We start from the raw sequence: 20,900 nt of genomic DNA, 5'->3' as shown, positions 1-20,900 counted from the left end.
CTAAGGATTGCGAACCACAAAAAAAATTCCTTAGGATTTATTTCCATTAGATTGCATAGGAAAATTTTCATCAACTCCAACCTCTTGGAAAGAATCTTATGTTTTTCCTATACACAATCAAACATCGTTTGAATCCTGCAGTATTCAAGATAGCATGACACTAGCTGTGATACTGCATTTTTCTTGTCTAGAAGGACATCGCATTTTCATGAGGCCATATATCGACCATTTTTCATGCTAGTTAGTTGTGCCATCGGAGTAGTCTTTTGTCTGCCTCGCAGCTTCTGGCAGCAGAAGTTGTTGACTATCTTCCACTGTGTGGTCTGAAACTCTAGATTTCTTAGACTCCCTACGAGTTTTCCTTTCCTTCCTTTGCTTAGTTATCTCATGATTCTCCTCTCCTGCATTTCGATACTCCCTGTTCGGCATGATGGCTAAGGGGTGTAAGCACTACTCCAGAAAACCCCTCCAGTGGCGGTCAAAAAATTGGGTTGGTGGCGGTGATCACGCCCGCCACCAACTCTGCGTCACTGGAGATTTCGTCACCGGTGGCAGGTGAAATACCCGCCACTGCTGCTCCGAGATCACCAATGGTGGACATTTTCGAGTGGCGGTCTATGGCCACTGCCATTAGAACCTTTCCCAGTGGCGATGGTGTCTAACCGCCACTGCTATGTGTTCGGTGGCGGTGGCGGTGGCTTTTAACCGCCACTGGTACTATTTTTTCTGAAAAAAAAAAGAATTATGTATAAAAATGAATATTCCTGTAGCACAGAAATAGCAGGAATACAGCAGCACAATATAGAACACCAAAGAAACAGAAATAGCAGCAAATATATTACAAAGTTCCACACGAGTTAAACATTCAAGTCACATGCATGTGTATACAAAGTGTTTGGAAGAATGAGCCACAAATAAAAGTATTCCACACAATTTAGCCACTTTTGGCGACAATCCCGCCGCCGTAGTAATCCCCGCTCGATTTGAGGACCTCCTTGTTGAGGATTTCGCCGATGTCCTTCTGGATCTCGTACACGAGAAGTTCAAAGTTGTGCCCTCACTCGGTGTTGGCCAGAAACCAATTCCTCACTTCTTCGAAGGTCTTCTTCCCCTTCGGCTTGAAGTCGTTGATCATCTGCTGAATACTGTGCGCGCAGTAGTAATCGCAGTAGACGGATCCTTCAGGCTATTGCTCGCAGGGGAAGTTGAAATTGTGCCTGAGGAGAGCGTCAGGATTGCGGCTGAAGCCATTCATCCCGTACCATTTCACCGCGTCGCGATAGGCTGAGTCGATGACATATTTGATCAGCCCAAAGTCGCGTTGTGGTTCATTCCCCTTGCGTCTTAGTGGATCAAAATATGTGATCCCTCCCATATCGAGGCAGATGGCGATTGTCACCCAATGGCCGCTGTTTCACAAAAGGACGCACATTGTATTAGCCAAATAATATAACAAGCAATTCTTCCGACGGAAAAAGATTTATGTATTCACGCGAATTGAAAACAACTTACTGTAGATGGTACAATATCATTACGAAACGGCGGTCTCTGTGCTTCAAGATGAATTGAGTGAGGTATTCAATCGCCAACCTTCTACTTTCGGCCAACAATGGGTCTGGACCAAGCAAAGTGGCGTTGAAGAGAAGGGGGTCGGTGACGGCCATCCCATATTGTTTCACCCTATAGGCCTCTCTCGTGTAGTGTACACACCACAGTCGTAATATGGCGTTGTCGAGGCACTTGCGGTTGAAGAGGTGAAACAAGTCGAGGAAGTCAATGCCGAAGGTAACGTCGTTTTCCTTCTAGATTTCCCCCGTATTGGAGTCGAAGAAGCCATAATGCTTTGGCACTCGAACCCTGATTTCCAGATTCTGGAGGTCTGTGCCTGATGATGCCACATTCATGTATTTATCATGGAGCTCTTGCATCTCCCGTGGCAGGCGATGCTGGTCATCCTGGGTCACCATTGGTTGTGTGGGGTGGAACAACAAAAATTGGGAGAATCGCCCGTCCACGAAATAAGACCCATCAGGCAATCTATCTCCAACACGGGGGTGGGTGGACATCTTCAGAATGTCTAGCCGCTCTTCCCAAATCCCTTCTATCTGGGGCGCGGTCTTTGGTTGTCTTCCCGTAGAAGACGACTCTTTCGCCTCCTTGGAGGAGCCCTTGCTTGCCTTGCCGCCTGTCCCCCTTTTGTTTTTCCTGCGTCTCAAGAAATCGGAACTGTCCGGTTTCTAGGGGACCTGCATCCCAGCAGGGGCACTTGGACGGCTCTCCAACGGGGCCGATTGTGCTGCGGCTCTCCGAGGGATGGGTCTTGGTGCGGATGGCTTCGGGGCTTCGGGTTTGGGCGGCGACGGAGGATTTTCGCCTGCATTGTCGTCGCTGCACTCCGCCGCAGGTGAGAAGTCTCGTTCCGCAGGCTCGTAGTCAAAAGGACCGGGTGAGGCGCCAAGCAGCGACGGAGACGTCACGCGCCGGGCGGGTGGAGACGGACCGAGGCGGGGGGACGGAGATGGAGACGACTCCGTAGCGAGGACCACCAACCTCCTAGGCCAGATGAGGTAGGAGTTGACGCAATCCCTTAGGGTCGTCGCCTCTTCGTGCGGAGGATAAGGGACGGGTTCGTCTTTGAAGCCCCTGAGCACGGAGTCCACCTGCACCCTGACCATGTCGTCTCGCAGGGTCACGTGGTGCACCACGGCCGTACGCGGCAGCAACCCGCGCACGCCCAGAGGGTTCCCCACCGTCGACATGTGTAGCCGGCATTTGATGCCCTTCTGCGCATGACAAACATGGCAACATCATTAATGGACATGTGTAGCCGGCTTACCGTGAGGTTCTCGTCGGGTGGCCCAAGCGGGTCAAGCTGGCACTCGGTGCCGGGACATGAGGTGGTCTTATTCCGCAGCGGGGACGGATCCGATGCGGGTGGGGTTGGTTTGATGGGCGCCTCCGGGAAAACACCGTGATCGATGAAGTTGTCGACGTCACGCTGGTCCCTTGCAAGCCGCATGAGCTTCCTGAGCTCCTCCCTCGCCAACACCCGGATCTTCTCATCTAGTTCCTCTGAGCTCTGTTCTTTGCTGGACGCCCTTCTGCGTTTGCGGGAACCTTGCTCTTTCGCCATCTGCTTGCGAAAGGGCCCAGAACCGACACCTCGCATATGGCCCTCGTGCTCATTTCGTTGCAGAGCGTAGCTGATGGCATCATCCCACTGTTGGTTGATAGATGAGTGGGAGCCATCCGACTCCCACTCTGCCATTGCACCCTGTATACAAAAAACAACATGCTCGGTGTTAATGTTATATGTGAGTATAAGAAGCCCAACCGATAAAAGAAGATGTCAGGACGAGGCCTTACGAGTGCAGCCTCTTGCTTCTCTGACATAGGCTCCAAGCCCGCCCACTAATTTGCGGTCATGGACGACCGCATCCATTTGCTGGAGCTCTCATCGCGAAGCAAAGTTGGGACCCTCGGCTGTATACCGGCTTGGTCCAATGCGGCGTCCTCCTTCGCCCACACCTTCTCCTTTTCGGGGCGTCCACGACTGCCGAGGAGGTGGTCGAAGGGCCTTTTCTCACGAAGCTCCTTGTACCATTTTTGGCTGGCCTTGAATTCATCTGACCTGACCCACTCCTTGAACCTCTCCCAGTCACCTCCGAGATCCCCTTCCAGTGCTTGTTCACCTCTGTCTTCCAGTCTTTGCCGATGAGCTTCCGGCAGTTATACTGCCACGTGCTCTGGCCCTTCCTCATGGCTTGGTGCATCCGCCACTCCAACCGTCTCCTGATCTCATCATTGGCAGGCACGAACCGCTTCCATGCCGCCTCGTAACAGTCCTGCTTCACAGCTTTCGGGACGTCGCTCCATCTTTGATAGATCCGAGTGCGTACCCGTACGATGGTGTTGCATGTGTTGGAGAATTTTTCTGCGGCCTCCACCGGTTCCTCCGGGTAGTTTTCTTTGCTCAGCTTGGTGACGACCCACGACTCCGTCGGCACCTTGTTCACCCCCCGCTTGGACTTCGACTAAGTAGTCGACGCCGCACCTTGTTCGCCCTGGGCTTCTTCCTCGTTAGTTGCTCCTTCAAGGAGCAGCTGCTCCTCGGCTCCTTCAAGGAACAGCTGCTCCTCGCTCATGGCAATTTCCGAGGCCGAGGACGAAGACCCCGTTTCTTCTTCGACTTGTCCCGCCACAACCGGTGGCTGCTCAGGCACCTCTTCAACGTGAGCCTGAGGTTCCTATCCAACACTTATAAAAGTAATTTAAAAAAACAGAAAAATTCGGCATGACCTATGCTGTAAAACAAGAAAAATTCGGCATGACCATTGCTATAAAACAACAAATGAGTCTACCCGAATGTTATACCTGCATAAAAAAAACTCCCACCCACATATACCCTCTCGGCACGATGGCCGGACCCTTCTCAACGACCCGGCACGATGGCCGGGCCCACATTCCTCATATCAACTAATACGATGGTCGAGATCACATGCGTGTATCAATCTTTGCACCAAGAGCAGCAATAACGAACATAAACAGCAACCACATAGCTAGAACTAAACATTAAAAAGCCTAAGTAACTAGAAAAAAAACATAAACAGCAAGATTTACACCCTAAATAGCTTGAATTAAATATTAAAAATCCTAAGTAACTAGAACTAAACATAAACATCAAGATTAATTTAAACATTAAATAGCTAGAACTAAACATACAAAATCCTAAGTAACTAGAAGTAAACATAAACATCAAGATTTAAACCCTAAATAGCTTGAACTAAACATTAAAAAGCCTAATTAACTTCAAATTTCAAAAATTATAAACCCTAACACTAATTAACAGCAAGGGAGAGAGAGGCCATACCGTCGCCGGAGTCGGGGTCGTGGACGGGGTTGGGGTGGCCGGGGGGCAAAGGCGGCCGGGGCGGTGGGGGCTGGGGCCGAGGCGGCCGGGCCGGAGGGGGCCGGGGCGGAGGCGGCTGGGGCAGGCGGGGCGGAGGCGGCCGGTGGAGGCGGCGGCGTCGAGGTGGCCTGGCCGCGCCCCCGGCGATGCGGGCCGGGCGGCGGCAAGGCGGGGCCGCCGGATCCGGCGGCCGGCGGGGGGGCCGGCGGGGCGAGGGGCTTCCCACTCCTCGTCGTCCGTTGCGACCCCCCGCTGTCGCCCTTCTGCGACTCCGACATGGTGGCAGCGACGGCGGCTAGGGTTTCTGCGAGGGAGGCGCGAGGGAGGTGAGGAGAAGGGCGGCGGCGAGGGAGGCGCGAGGGAGGGGAGGGGAGGCGAGGGAGAAGGGCGGCGGCGGCGCGAGATTTGGGCAGCGCTTCGCCGTCGGGGTGCTCGAGGAAGCGCTGCTGGTCGAGAAGACGCGTGCTTCGGATACGAAAAATTTCGTCAAGTCTCGCCCTGTAATATATATGGGGAGGGTCTCCAGTGGCGGGTATTTCGTGATACCCGCCACTGGAGACCTTCCTAGGGTTACAGGTGCAGGAGACCGCCGGTGGCGGGTATTTCCGGATACCCGCCATTGGCGACCCACCAGTGGCGGGTATGTGAAAAACCCGCCACTGGTAACTGTTCGAAGCACCAGTGGCGGTTGTATTGCAAATACCCACCACCGGTTATTATTTTGGATCTAGTATTATATTCTTATTATATTCTATGTCTCTCTGAAAATTATGCCACCTATACTTTCAAGTGTATAATAATTATTTCTTGTCTCACTAAAGATTTCAATGCTAAATACATTGCTGAAATTCAAATATTTATGCTTTTGTAGTGTTTACTATGGTTAAAAATTGTTATAAATTACAAAATTGCTCAGAATGGTCTGATATTTGGCATGGAGGCTGCTCACACAACAATATGCCTGTATATGATGTTCGGTGTCAATATTCCAAATGAAGCCCATAAGAATAACATATTGGGATCATCTAGGTAGATATCTCTTATACCTTCTAAGCCAACATCCAAATGGTAACATTATAACAACTTTGGGCTTGATTTTTTCCATGTGGCTTCTTTGGACTGAGAGGTGTTCCCATGCCAAGTTTCAGCTCATTCTGATGAAAATTGAATTTTATGGAATTAAATTAGCACCAAAATCACACATAATCACAGAAATTTGTATGAAATACTATGATTTAATGTCTAAAACTTGTATCGGGAACAAACAATATTACTATACACCCAAAAGTACAACCGCTATATTTTTTGGGAACGCAGAGAATATAATAGGATTATAATAGTGCATTCTGAAATCATTACCAGTGGCGGATTTCAGGAAAATAACCGTCACTGGTGAGTTGGACAAGATTTCTGAAATCCCTAAGTCCTGTAGCTCTCACTAGTGGCGGGTTTCAGAAGATCACCGCCACTGGTGGCTGCTTCCGGTGGCGGGTTTACCTGTAATCACCGCCATTGGTACCCCTTGTGCGGGCTGCCGCACGAGGCGAGGTGGGAGTTTAGTCCCACCTCGCTAGTTTACGAGCGGTTCGACTAGCATAAATAGCTTCCTCCCCTTCCCTTTGCAGATTCCGAATAAAATCAAATGCCGCTCTCTCTCCTCTACTCCCGTTCGCCTGGCCTGTGGGCCCGGTACCCTCTGTGTGCACTGGTGGGCTCGGATTATAGCCCTGTGGGCCCGTGCTCTTCTGTCCTAGTAGGTAGTAGGCAGCTCCCGGGTTCTCGCCTGTCTGGGCCCGAACCCGAAACAGCCTAGTTGACTGGGCGGGCTAAAAATCTTTTTTGCCTCCTTTTCTGGTAGCACACAACAGTGGCGGGTTTCACGGAAATCACCGCCACTGGTGTTCCTTCTAGTGGCGGTTTTTCTGGTAATAACTGCCACTGGTCCCCTTCCAGTGGCGGTTTTCCTTGTAATAACTGCCACTGGTGTCCTTCTGCGGGCTCCGCGCGAGGCGAGGTGGGAGTTTAGTACCACCTCGCTAGTTTACAAGCGGTTCGACCAGCATATAAGGCTTTCCACCCTTCTCCCATCAGCTTCTGATTAGTTCTCTCGCCGGTCTCCTGTGCTCCTCGCCTGGCCCTTGGGCCCGGTGCCTGTACTGTTCTTTGTGGGCTCGGATAACAGTCCCGTTGGCCCGGGTCCACTCTGGCCTAGTAGGTAGTAGGCTGCTCCCGAGTTCGCCTGGCTGGGCCGGAACCCGAACAGCCTAGTTGACCCGGGCGGGCTTAAAAACTTTTTTTTTCTTCTTTATAATGATGAAACAAGCAAATAAATATGCATCAAATATGCATTCACAGTAGAAAAATATTGCGAACAAATTTACGGCATTTGTTTTCAAATTTGAACAAGTTAAGATTAAAACCTCGTTAGAATTCAAATTACATTGAAAATCATCAACGAGCATAATTGATCAAAATTACACAAATAGTGAACTATTGGACAATCTTGTCTTTCTTCTTTGTTGTCTTCTCTTTCCTCTTATACGTTTGAACCTCATCGTGGCTGCTTCTGGCGTAGGCCCCGTCTTGTGTGGGTAATTTGACTTCTTTCTTGTCTGGATCGTCCGTCTTGCCACCTCTTTTTCTTACCTGGTCGTGGGATCGGGGAAACCTTCATAGTCTTGTTGTGAAGTTACTTCGTCGATCCCAACAATGCTCCTTTTACCTCTCCTCACGACTACGCGGTTTTTTGCTATCGGGTCTTCTACGAAGAAGACTTGTTTGCATTTGGAAGCAAACTGCCATGGTTCATGCAGTGCCGAGATTCTTTTGACGTTCACCTGATGACGGGGAATCTCTTTTGGCAGAATCATAGTTGTGAACCTATGATCTTCATGCTTGACATCGCGTGCCCATCTGATGCGAAACATGGCGATGGTGGTGAAGGTGTAGTCAAGCTCCCAGATCTCTTCGACCACGCCGTAGTACGCTTCAGTCTGGCCTTCGCTGTCGGTCCCTGTCTCAGCTACGAGCACTATACCGCTGTTTTGGTACGTACTGTTACGGTCTTGAGCCTTGGTGTAGTACGTGTACCCATTCATTGTGTACGGCTGGTATGTCACGACGTTGCGGTCGGGAAGCCGTGACAACTTCTGGACAATCTTCTCATCTTCATTCGCCGCAGCCCTCGGATACTAAAGATCCTTGAGCCACATGGCGAATGTAGAATTGTGTTTTTGCTGGATTCAATCATCATTCCTGTTAGGGTTGAGGTTTCGAAGTTCTTCGATGTGCATGTCGATGAACGGCTCGACCTCTGGCGTGAGTTGCAGCACCATTCTTGTACGTAAGGCCGCCACCATCTGGACCTGCAGCCGGCTGTGCTTTCCCGGCCACGACTTTGAGGTCCCTGACAATTTCGTATACTTCGTGTCCAGTCAGTTTCCTCGGTTTGTGCTGCCTCTCTGCCCTCCCGTTGAAGTTTTTCTTATCATCCCTCGACGGGTCCTTCATCTCCAGCCACTTACGGTGTCCCATGTACACAATCTTTTTTTATTCTGGCAGGAACAACCCGTCTGTCTCGTCCCTGCACTTTGTGCACGCTTTGTACCCATGTGTTGACTGGCACGATGAGTTCCCGTTCGCCGGGTAGTCATGCACACATGTCAGGAGAGCTGCTCGAAGGGTGAACTCCTTCTTATGAGTGTCCCAAACCTTTCGACCCTTCTCCCAAAGCTCCTTGAGCTCATCCTTCAGCAGTTCCAGATACACGTTCAGATCAGCTCCAGGCTACTTAGGGCCCTGTATGAGCATTGATAGGTGGATGTACTTCCTTTTCATGACAAGCCACGGGGGGAGGTTGTATATGAACAGGATTACCGGCCATGTGCTGTGTTTGCTGCTCAAGTTTCCGAACGGATTGATCCCGTCCGTAGTCATCCTGAACCTGATGTTCCTGGGCTCTGCGCCGAACTCGGGGAATTCGTCGTCTAGAGTCCTCCATTGAGCCGCATCTGCGGTACACACCCTCAGGATCGATATCCGCCTGAGTCGTTGTTGGAAATATGCCCTAGAGGCAATAATAAATTTGTTATTATCATATTTCATTGTTCTTGATAAATGTTTATTGTCCATGCTATAATTGTATTGATTGGAAACTCAAATACATGTGTGTGGATAAATAAACAAATACCGTGTCCCTAATACGCCTCTACTAGATTAGCTCGTTGATTAAAGATGGTTAAGGTTTCCTAACCATAGACATGTGTTGTCATTTAATAACGAGGTCATATCATTAGGAGAATGATGTGATGGACAGACCCAAACCTAAACATAGCTTTTGATCGTGTCACTTAAGTTTAAGTTGTTTATGTTTTATTATGTCAAGTATCATTTCCTTAGACCATGAGATCATGCCACTCCCTAGTACCGGAAGAATACTTTGTGGGCATCAACCGTCATCTCGTAACTAGGTGATCATAAAGGTGTTTTTCAGGTATCTCAGAAGGTGCTTGTTGGGTTGTATGGATCAAGACTGGGATTTGTCACTCCTTGTGACGGAGAGATATCTCTGGGCCCTCTCGGTAATATAACATCCTAATGAGCTTGCAAGCATGCGACTAATGTGTTTAGTCGCGGGGGTATTATATTACGGAACGAGTAAAGAGAACTTGCCGGTAACGAGATTAAACTAGGTATGGCGATACCGACGATCAAATCTCGGGCAAGTAATATATCGCGAGACAAAGAGAATTGGATACTGGATTAATTGAATCCTCGACATAGTGGTTCAACCGATGAGATCTTCGTGGAATATGTGGGAACCATTATGGACATCCAGGTCCCGCTATTGGTTATTGATATTTGATCATGTCCACATGTTCTCGAACCCGTAGGGTCACACACTTAACGTTTCATGTTGCTTGGGTTAGATGAGATAAATGATGATGATATCGAATTATGATTCGGAGTCTTGGATGGGATCCTAGACGTAACGAGGAGCTCCGGAATGTTCCGGAGATAAAGATTTATATATGGAAAGTTGTTTTCAGGTTCCGGAAAGTTCGGAATATTTTCCGGTTTTTGACCGGGAAGCTTCTAGAAGGTTCCGGAGGGATCCGGAGGTTTCCACCTTGAGGCCCACCTATCCCTGGGCTACATGGGCTTGTGAGGGAGTACCCTGGCCTTAATGGGCCAGGGGGCTGCCCCCCACAAGGCCCATGCGGCCAGCCCACCCTAGGGCTAAAGGGTAACTTGGGGGGGGGGGGAGGAAACCCTATTAGGGTTTCCCTCCCCTAGCCGCCAGCCCCCTTTTGGAAAGGGGGGCAGATCTGGCCGGCCACCCCCTCCCCTACCCCTATATAAATAGAGGGGGGGTGGCAAGGGGGAGCATACACCAAGTCTTCAGTTGGATCTCTCTCCCCTGAGCCCTCCTCTCCTCCTCTTCTCACGTGCACGGCATAGCCCTGCCCGTGGGGATATTCACCATAGTCACCACGCCGTCGTGCTGCCGGGATCTCATCTACCTCTCCCTCTCGCTTGCTGGATCAAGGAAAGGAAGAGACGACGTGAAGCTGAACGTGTGGATACCAAGGAGGTGCTGTCCGTTCGGCACTGAGATTAATCTCATTGAAAGTTCCACTACACCAACAACGATCTCGTGATCGTAACGCTTAGCGGTCTACGAGGGTATGGTGTTCATGATCCCTCTCGTTGAATACATCTAGTATATATATTCTTGGGTTTTCTTCCGCACTTCTCGTAGGAAATTTTTTGTTTCCTATGCAACGAACCCAACAGTTGTGTCGTGGTAGATAAACCACCTGGCCTCCTTCTCGTTCTGGAACCAATGCTCCAGCCTAGTGCCACATGGGAGATACCAGACCGTCTTTGCCGCCGCACCACACTTCAATTCTTTCTCCTCGCCGCCGTCAGGATTCGGGTCTTTCTTCCTGTATCGGGATGTTTTGCATACTGGACAGCTGACAAGCATGGTATCTGATAACCTCTAACCCGAGTGGGCATGTAACTTTCTTCGCCTCGTACGTGCTCTTAGCCAACTTGTTGCCCAGAGGAAGTACCGTACGTAGGTAACTCAGAATCTCTGTGAATCTCGAGTCCATGATGTTGTATTTTGCCTTTATACGCAAAAAGCTCGAGCGTTACTTCTAGCACACTCTTATCCACGCCGGCATTTTCATATAACGGTGTCTCGGCATCCTCCCTCAGCTTCTCGAACTTACGGGACACCCTCTTATCCTCGGGGTCATCCAACTGATTCAGCAGATGCTGATCGTTCAGCATTTCAACCATCCTGCCGGTTGGAACGTCCTGTACTGGAACCTCGCCACGGTATGTTTCTTCACCAGGCTGGTTGTCAGACTCCATGTTTTCCATCACAATGCCGTCATCTACTTCAATGCCATCCTCCCCGTGAGAAGTCCACCTTGAATAACCTGACACAAATCCCCGCATGAGCAAGTGCATCTCCACATCCTCTGGCTCGTACAACTTGTTGTTCCGACATCTCACACAGGGACAACACATCTTATCACCCTCTTTCCTATGCATATCTTCCACGCCAGCATCGACAAAAGTCTTCAGCCGCTCTATCCACTCAACACGTAACCTGTCCTCGTACATCCAAGCACGGCCCATCGAGCTACAACACAATTTTTTTTAAAATAAACAAATCAGCTTGATCGACAAAAATGGAAAATTTTGGCATGACATTTGCTAAAAAAATAGCATTTTGCACTATGAAAATCGATGCCTGCATCAAAAACAAATTACCCCCACCCACATCGGCACGACGGCCGGTATCACATCACATAAGAAAATACACGGCAAGAAAGCCGGTGTCCACACACATTTTATATGTTTGAACATGCACGTACACCGGTCCCGAGGTTAAGCTTAACCCTAGGGCTAACCCTCGGGGCTAAGCTCCCCCATAAGCAGCTATATATAGAGAGAGAGCTAGATAGAGAACTGCAGAGAGAGAGAGGGAGCTCATCCAAGCAAAATTAAAGCGAGAGAGAGAGGGAGGATCATCACTAGGGTGAGGGGGAGCTCCAGAGACAGCGGGGGCAGTCCGGGAGAGCCACCGGAGAGAGATCGGGGCCGAATTTCCTGCCGGCGGCCAAGGCACCATTAATGGCCATTTTGCAAAATTGGAGAAGAATAGGAGGAGGAAGAAGGGAGAGGAAGAGGAAGGAGAAGGGGGGAGAGCTACCTTCCGGCCGCTGCCATCAAATTTTGACAGGGCTTCGCCGGCGCCAGTGAGGAGAGAGCCGCAGTTGGTCCAGACAAACGCGCGAGCTCGACCAGCTGGGGCTCGCGCAGGGGTTATATATAGACAGGTCACCAGTGGCGGGTTTACGGATAAACCGCCACTGGTGACCTTCAGCGGCGGGCAGAAAAATAAACCGCCATTGGAGGACTCACCGGTGGCGGGTAATATTAGACCCACCACTGGTGCTCTCCCACCAGTTTTCCCACTTTAATCCCACCTCGCTAGTTTACAGGAGTTCCGACCAGCATAAAAAGGGTTCCGCCGCACCACCTACCGGTGGTTACTACTTAGTGCTCAGTGCGTTCCCCATTCCGGTTGAGTTCTAAACGAGTGATCGGACGGTGCTTAAGGGGTTCAGGGAAGGGCACTGAGACTGAGTAATACCATCATGTATCGGATGGTGTACCAGTGGCGGGTCTTTTTTACGGCCGCCACTGGTGGTTTTTAAGGTTTCCATGGCCATTACCAGTGGCGGTGACATGTTTCGGGACAATAATCACCGCCACTGGTGGTTGGGCAGCAGTGGCGGTGATGGCGGTGACTATCACCGCCACTGGTGGCGCTCGTGGATGCCTCGAGAGGCCTCCAGTGGCGGTGTGTTTTTTGGTCCGTTTTAACCGCCACTGGAGGGGGATCACGGATGTGGTTTTCTATAGTAGTGAAGAACATCTGCGCACTTCGTCCCGACGAGCTCCTGCAGCAAGTGCTCTCCTTGTTGCCCGCAGATGGGGTTGTGCGGACACGCGTGCTCTCTCGCTAGTGGCGCCACCTCTAGGGGTTCACACCCGGCCTCCTCCTTAGCTATGCTGGACTGGGCACATGGTTCAAGAGCCTAGAGAAATACAACAAGTGCATTAATGATCTGATCTTCCTTCGTGAACTCTCACCTCTTAGTGACTGTGAAATCAATCCGTATCCAGATGAGGCTCATGAGGCATACCCATACATGGACGTGTGGATTTGGTATGATGTAATGTGCCAGATTCAGGTGCTTGAAATCAATGGTTACATTGTTAGTGGTGAACATTGACATGCCTCTTCCGCCAAACATTTGAGGATCTTAAATCTTCACTTTGTTGATTTCTCTATGGATGTCTCCGACTTGCCAGTATTGGAGGATCTATATATGGAAGAATGCGGCATTTGGACGCAAGAGATGTCGTCCATATCACAGCAGTGTCTGAGCATTTCTACATTTCTCGTATATAATGATATCCGCGTTTTGATGTTTGCACCATGTCTTCACTTCTTGGCCATTTTCAAGGCAGGTTTCCTTTGCTTGAAAACATGTCATTGCTAGAAACATCTTACATTAGGCTGGATATCGACAGTTTGGTTTACAGCCTAACATAAGTTGTTCTAGCAATGGAGCAACGGGGTTTTGCCTTGAAAATCGTCAAGCAGAAGTAAAGTAAGACATGGTGCAGAAATCAAAATGCGGATCTCGTCATCTACGCGACATGTAGAAATGCTCAGACGTTGTAGCGATATGGATGACATCTCCTGCGTCCAAATGGTGCATTTTTCCAAATTTAGATCCAGAAATACCGGCAAGTCGGAGATATCCACAAAGAAATCAACAAACTATAGATTTAAGTTCCTCAAATGTTGGGACATGAGAGGCATGTCGAATTTTATTTTGTCACCAATACCATTGTAACCATTGATTTCAAGCACTTGAACTTGTCTAATTACAAAGTACTGAATCCATGTCCATGTATGGTTATGCGTCATGGGCCTCTTCTGGATATGGACTGATTTCGCAGTTCACAAGAGGTGAGAGTTCGCGAAGGAAGATCAGCTTGTTGACGAACTTGTTGTATTTCTCTAGACTTTTGAACCATGTCCCTGGTCCGTTGTAGTAGAGAGTAGGCTGGGGTGGATCTCCAGAGGTGGCATCACCGATAGGAGAGCGCACATGTCCTTACAGCCCCATTTGCCGGCAACAAGGATAGCACCATGTCTTACTTCACTTCTTCTTGACCATTTTCAAGGCAGGTTTCCTTGCTTGAAAACATGTCATTGCTAGAAACATCTTACGTGTGGCTGGACGTTGATAGTTCGGTTTACAGCCTAATGCAAGCTGTTTCTATCAATGGCATGTTTTCAAGCAAGGGAATCTTGACATGAAATCGTCAAGAAGTGAACTAAGACATGGTGCAGAAATCAAAACACAGATCTCATCATCTGCGTGACAGGTAGAAATGCTCAGACAAAGTACTGATATGGATGACATCTCTAGCATCCAAATGCTGCATTCTTCCTGAGTTAGATCCTCCAATACCGGCAAGTTGGAGATATCCACAAAGAAATCAACACAGTGATCATTTAAGATACCCAAATTGTGGGACGAAAGGCATGTCGACTTTTATTCTCTCACCAATACCATTGTAACCATTAATTGACTTCAAGCACCTGAACTTGGCGCACTAGAGCGTACTGAATCCACATTTCCATGTTTGGGTAAGCGTCACAGTGTAACATACTGGTTTTCGGAGTTCCAAAATCCATTTCCTAAAAAAGACTACTTGAAAATTTCTTTGAATTAAACAAAGCTTCCCTGGAAATTTCTCGATTCTTTGGTTTTAAATTGACTTAACACCGACTGGAATATAAATTTGATTTATACTTGCTCTTAGTTGATCGATATTTGTTTGGTTTAATTCTCCATATTCAAATATGCATCTCTAAATTTTTCCTGGTATTTTCAGAATTTGATTTGGTATTTAATTTGAAGTTCATCTGATTTCCTAGCTTTGTATAAAAGGAAAAGCATTTCTTTTTTTCTGTTTAGCCTTGGGGTGAAATTCCCTCTTAGCCTAACTTTCTCTCCCTCTCAACCTCACGTCTAGACCCAGCCCAACGGAAGGCTGAACCACCCCAACCCACACTTGCGTCTCTTCTCCATCTCTCTCGCTTCTATCTTCCTTCCTGCCTCCTGCCTTCTGTCTCCAGAACGACAAGACGCCACTCCCTCTCCTCTCAAAGCAGCGGTTGCATAATTGCATTCCATCATTTCCCCCAACACGCAGGCCATTCCTCTTCCCTCTCTCCACTCTTCAACCGAAGGTCTCCCATGGTAAAGCACCGAGGAAGATGACAAGGGACAGCAGCCATGCAACGACCAGGAGCAGTACGCACAGGAAGAGAAGGACAAGCGCGTTGCACACCAAGAGAGAAGAGGAGTACTGCAGATCGAAGCCATCTCCTGATCGACTACAACAACCAGCAAATTATCTCCTCTCTGATATACTGCGTGTTCATCAAATTGGTGAGAATCTGATCCCACCATCATCCTTTTGAATGCTTCTTCACCCAGCCCATGCCCATCCACAAATTCGAGAGGATTAATCCTGGACCAATTGATCTAACAGCCCCAAATCCTTTTTCGTTGACTCCTAAATATTTTCCACCGATCAAATCTTGTTTCCTTGCTTTAGTAACCATCTCTGGACGCCATTAGCACTGGGTAGAGGTCCTAGACCAATCGGTTAGGGTTGGGACTCAGAAACTCAAATCAGCCTATCTTGCTTAGAGTCAAATTGGCTGATTTCATCTTTTTGCTAGATTTATTTTGTTTGGCTGAAATCTGTTGCATCTACAGTGTGTATCATGGTATAGCATTCATTTACTTTGCATACAAATAATTTCACATTTTTCGGACAGGTAGATTTGAAGATACTAGGATTTGCAAAGTCATTATCTCATGTGCATTAGTCATTTTAATCATACATGTTCTTGCTCTGTAAAAAATATGCTTAATTGTCTTTAAGATCATGTTATTAGTTAGTCTTACTTTCACCCATGTTAATTAGACATTCACTTCTGAATCTCTTTTCTTAGGCAAGTCTTCTATTATTTAAAAGGCAAATGTTTGCATTGTATTTCATTGGTATGATCAAAAATTCATATGCATGAATTCCATTGCATTAAACTGCATCGTGTGGCATTTTAGATACATTTATGAGTATTCTGAACATGTTACTCAATGCAACCATATTTATATTTTTTTTGCTAGATGTATATTATTTTGCACACATTAATAGAATGGTCATTCTTGCATATGTTTGCCATCTTCTATATCTGCGGATTAGATTTATGTCATGGGCTGCTTGTAGTATTCCTAGCATACGTGACAAATTGTATTGCTATACAAATGTTTCTGAAGTTTGTATACACATGCCTAGATAGCTAGTTTTTAGAATTTATAAAAAGTAGCATCCTTGCTTGTGTTTTTGTTTATGCACAGCCATGATAGTTGTTTTAGTTATTTATATAGATTTTGCATGCTTACAAGTACTGTCAATAATTCTCTGAGTATTTATGGATTGCTAGTTTGTTTTTACCATTATTGTTTCCATATGAATACCATGTTTAGTGTATAGAAGTGCTTGTTAATGTATATACTATTGTTTATCTTATGGTACCATTCCAACAGTATACTTAGGTGTTTTGGTGCTCTGCATATTGTTCATATGCCATGCTTTCATGTTTGCATATATTCCTTGCTTGTATTACAGAGAGTATATATGCTTGTACAATTCCAATGCCATGTTGTTGGTTGTATTTATAGATAGAAAGAATATGCACACGCTTTCTTATTGCTTGTCTAATATAGAGTACTTAGTATACTTTGTTGTAGTTTGACTTGGCTTAATTAGTATGGTATGCTTATCCATGGTTAGCCTCTTCCTTTCTAGTGATACATGTTAGTTGTTAATTGTTCCTGTATATATGCGATGTTATTTCCTTGTCCAATAGCTTGCTGCCATGATGCTTAGTGCTTTATGGTGCATATGGCCATATTATCACATGATAGCCTATTGTCACTGAAGGAGCATATATATTCTAGAATGCTTTATCCCTATTAATTATTCTCACATGATAGCATTGTTTGTTGTGGCTTCCATCAGGTAGATGATTGCTTGCAGATACCTCCATTTATAAAGTTGAATATAATTAAGATGCATGTCTTAGTTGTAATTATGCTCATAGTACTCGCATAGATTATGTGCTTTGTTTTACTTGTATAGAATCGTGTTGACATGCTTTACTCATAACTTATCTGCTTTGATTATTTATTGTTTACCTCTGAAATCATGCTTTGTATTTGACCAAGCCTTGGATTATACCTTGTTCTTTTTTTATATGTTTATCATGTGTGGAGAGCAAGCTCAGCTTTATAATCCTTTCATTTCCTGCTGCATGCATGCTAGATGTTATTATCTCTACTCGTAGTATGTTAGGAGTTGATTGTTACTTGCGAATTAGCATGATAATGTGTATTGCCTTGTCCTAGAGTGCTTAGCTTTATACTTTAGTATTTATTTTGATGCTAATTAAAGGGTATGGCCAATCAGATATATCCTTCCTTTCGGGTATATAGTTATCTTTGTTAGAATCTATCTCACCATCCAATCCTATCCAAGTTGATCCTAGCCTTTTCCAAACATATTCTTGACCTCGTTGTCTATTCGCTCTCTTATTTCTATTTCGTTTGGCTTTATCGATTTTGTATTTATTTTGTTTGTTCTTGTTATCGTTACGACGGATAGAGAGTGACGAGGTGGAACAATGACAAAAAGGTTGAAGAAGAAGATTCATCAACGGAGGCATGCCCTCCCCCCCTCTCTCTCTCTCTCTGAACATATTTCACCTATGTTTTCAAATGGGCATTAGTTAGTTATTTAATTGTTTTATAAACATGCATGCTATTTTATTCTTATAGCTAGTGTGTCGATTGACACTACCATGATGCCATAATCTGCTTGTCGCCTTTCTCCTAATACCTGGAATAGTTTTATTTAGTATTCTTGCACAAAGTAGAATTGCTTTGCCTTGCTTAATAAATTAGTTCACATTCTTTGGAGTATGTCATCTCAAGTGTGAGTTATTCTTTTAAAACTGAATTATTGTGAGCATGTTGGATGCTGAGTGTGGTCGGGCTTGTGAGACAAGTGCCAATGGTGTGTTTTAAAACTATTCTGATTAACTTACCAAGGGTATGGCGGCATCGGATTGTTGGTGGAGTGGGTTGGAGTCCCTCAAGTTTGTGGTTGCCGTTGTACCTTATAAGGGAAAATGCCTGATTTCCGCTTACTTCACCATACAAGTGCAACCACATGCCTATATGGGTATGGCGTACCAACTAGGTCAGCGTGAATTGGTGGCGTCTTGGCCAAGTGGTGGATTGGGTCTCGTGGAGACTTGAGGGACTTGCTATCCCTAGCGGCTGCAGCCGTTGTTTGGCGCAAGAGGGGCCTTTAGCAGGTGGATGTACACACCTTCGAGTAGGAAACCTTAGCGGGCTGAGACAATACCAAGGATCGTTGATTGAAAGGTCACGTAATCAACGCCATTGCTACTCCGACGGGAGGACAGCAGCGGGGTAACACGTCGGTTTCATGTGGGTCCAGTGTACAAACTCTGCAGAGTCAAAACTATTCGAATAGCCGTGTCCGCGGTTAATGGACGAGTGAAGTGGCACTTTGGGTCATCTACCTGTCATCTCTCTATTTTCTCGTGTTGGTGTGTGAGTGTGTTGATCGATCGACAGAGGTCGATTGTGCCGCCAGGTCATGAGGATCCCGTCGCCGCTTTTATTCGGTGTCGTTGTTGAACGTCATTGGATGGATACCATATAAAACTTGTTTTGGTGTAAAATCGTTTTCATCAAAAATATCATTGTATTTCAAATAAAATCGCTTTTATGCAAAAGAACCATATAGCTTTCCTTTGAAGCCATACATGTAGTTATTCAGGTTTCCGAGGGGGCACGCTGAGTACGTAATGTACTCATCGCATTGCATTTTTGTTGATATTCAGAGCTCTATGAAAATGAGGATGCCGATTACAACTACTAGGAGGATCCCGACGTGAGGTCACGTGGACTACCTCGATTACCTGTGGCTGAGATAGAGTCTCTACGCATTTTATTTCCGTTGATTTTCTGATTGTATTGATGTCATGAGACATTGCATTTTGTAAGTCTTTTGGCATATTTATAGTAAAGTTTATTTTATCTTTAGTTTGTTGTGCAAGTACTCATTTTGTATGTGTTCATCAGCTTGATCCTGGACTGATGAAGTTAAACACATGGAGGGTCTGGAAGTTAATTCCGGGTTCCTCACACACAGGCTAGGGAACGCGGATACGGCCAGAAATCGGCGTACCCGTGTCTGATACTGCACGGATCCGGGGATACGTCCGGATACGGCCCGATACGTATTTTGCCCGTATCTGATATTTTTCCGAATTAAAATAAATAAAATAATTCCGATTCGGCCTGGATACAGGCTGGATACGGGAAAGCCCATCCCGACTGGAAATAAGCCCAGCCCATGCGGAGGGGATAAACCCGACTCCAGGCACCCTAGGCTTCGACGCTTCGTGTTTGTGCCCCTAGTCCTGACTCCCGAACCCCAGGCGCCGCCGCCGGACCGACGCCGCCGGCGCTTCTTCCTCTGCAGCTTGCAGCTTGCAGGTGATTCACCACCCTTCTTCCCCCTCTTCTCTTCTCCAGTCTCCTTTCTCTAATTCTCTCCTCTGATCCTCTCCGGTTCTCCACTTCTCCTTTCTCTGATTTTTTCTTCTCTGGTTCTCCTTCTCCTTTCTCTGTCCAGTGTCTAGGCCATGGCAACCAGAGGTTCAGCTACTGGCCTGCTGCTAATTGCTGCTGTTTTTTGTGAATCGCAATTCCTTAATTTAATTAGCTACTGCCTACTGGATGATCGCATGATTGCCTGCTCATATTTTGTGAACTTGTGGCCTTGTGGGCTGTTATTTTGTGAACTTGTGGGGCCTTTTGGCTGGGTTGTAGGGTGTGAGTCCCACCGTGAACTTGTGATCTTTTCGACCATTGCCTGATTGCCTCTTTTAATGTTAATTGCTTATTTCCTGTCTTCTTCAGCCTTTATTTCTGATAATTAATATATATATATATATATATATCGCGATATCCCCGTATCCGTGCTTCCTAGGTCACAAGTCGTCCTGGATGCCCCACCGTACCCCAAAGCCCGAGCCAAGCATGTAAGTTGGGCCTGATTTTAATTTCGGGTCGAGCCCGGCACGGCTTGGGCTGCTCGTGAAAGCCCGAAAAATAATCAGCCCAGGCATCCAGCCCACGGATTTTTCCCACCCCAGCGGCCCAGCCTAGTCCTCAGGCTCGATTAGGTTTTTCCCCACCCTAGCGGCACATCCCGGTCCTCGATCTCCTCATTCCTCTTGTTCCCCTCGCTCCTTCTCTGCCGGAGCCGCTGCCACCTCTGCCCTAGCTTGCGCCGCCGCCTCCTCTGACCAGCACCACCACGCGCGCCACCACGCGCCGGGGGGGAAGATGATGACAGCGCTGATGATGTCAAAGGCGAACCCCTGTGCTGCGCTGTTGGGCTCCTCGAGCTCCTGAGCTCAGCCCGAGGTTCTTGCAGGCCCGAGCCGAGCCTCAATTCCAGGCTTGAATCGGGCTTGGCTCGCCATCTTCGAGCTCGGGCCGAGCCGGGCTCGGGCCGGCTCTCGTCCAGGCCGAGTCATTGGCCCCATCTGGATAAGGACTGATCAGATGGTTGACGAGCTTGTTGTATTTATGGGGGCTCTTGAACCATATCCCAGGTCTGACAAAGGAGAGGAGCAGGCTCGGCTTGGACTTCTAAAGGTGGCGCCACCGGTGGAAGAGCATACCGGTCCCCATGGCCCCATCTG

The 20,900-nt window shown here is 47.4% G+C and overlaps 1 protein-coding gene across 8 annotated transcripts in view; it reads left to right on the top strand.

The window, feature by feature from the left end:
- Positions 1-20,900, top strand: part of LOC104585321 — a 30,200-nt gene that overhangs the window by 4,379 nt on the left and 4,921 nt on the right. The window contains exon 4 of one of the 8 annotated variants that reach the window (XR_002960723.1): positions 17,756-17,812. The exons of 6 other annotated variants lie outside the window; for them this stretch is intronic. Coding sequence is in view for 1 of the 2 variants with exons in the window: in XM_024455430.1 (XP_024311198.1) it covers positions 19,026-19,063 (38 nt within the window). In the remaining variant the exon portion in view is untranslated. Of the gene's footprint in view, positions 1-17,755; positions 17,813-19,025; positions 19,228-20,900 lie in introns of those variants that run through there. One more of the 8 variants, XM_024455430.1, reaches the window with a different exon arrangement.

The sequence above is a fragment of the Brachypodium distachyon genome, chromosome 5 (genome assembly GCF_000005505.3).
Source record: "Brachypodium distachyon strain Bd21 chromosome 5, Brachypodium_distachyon_v3.0, whole genome shotgun sequence".
In the NCBI taxonomy this organism is placed as follows: domain Eukaryota; kingdom Viridiplantae; phylum Streptophyta; class Magnoliopsida; order Poales; family Poaceae; genus Brachypodium; species Brachypodium distachyon.
Note: the sequence above shows the minus strand (reverse complement) of the source record. Positions and strands in the feature narration are given on the sequence as shown.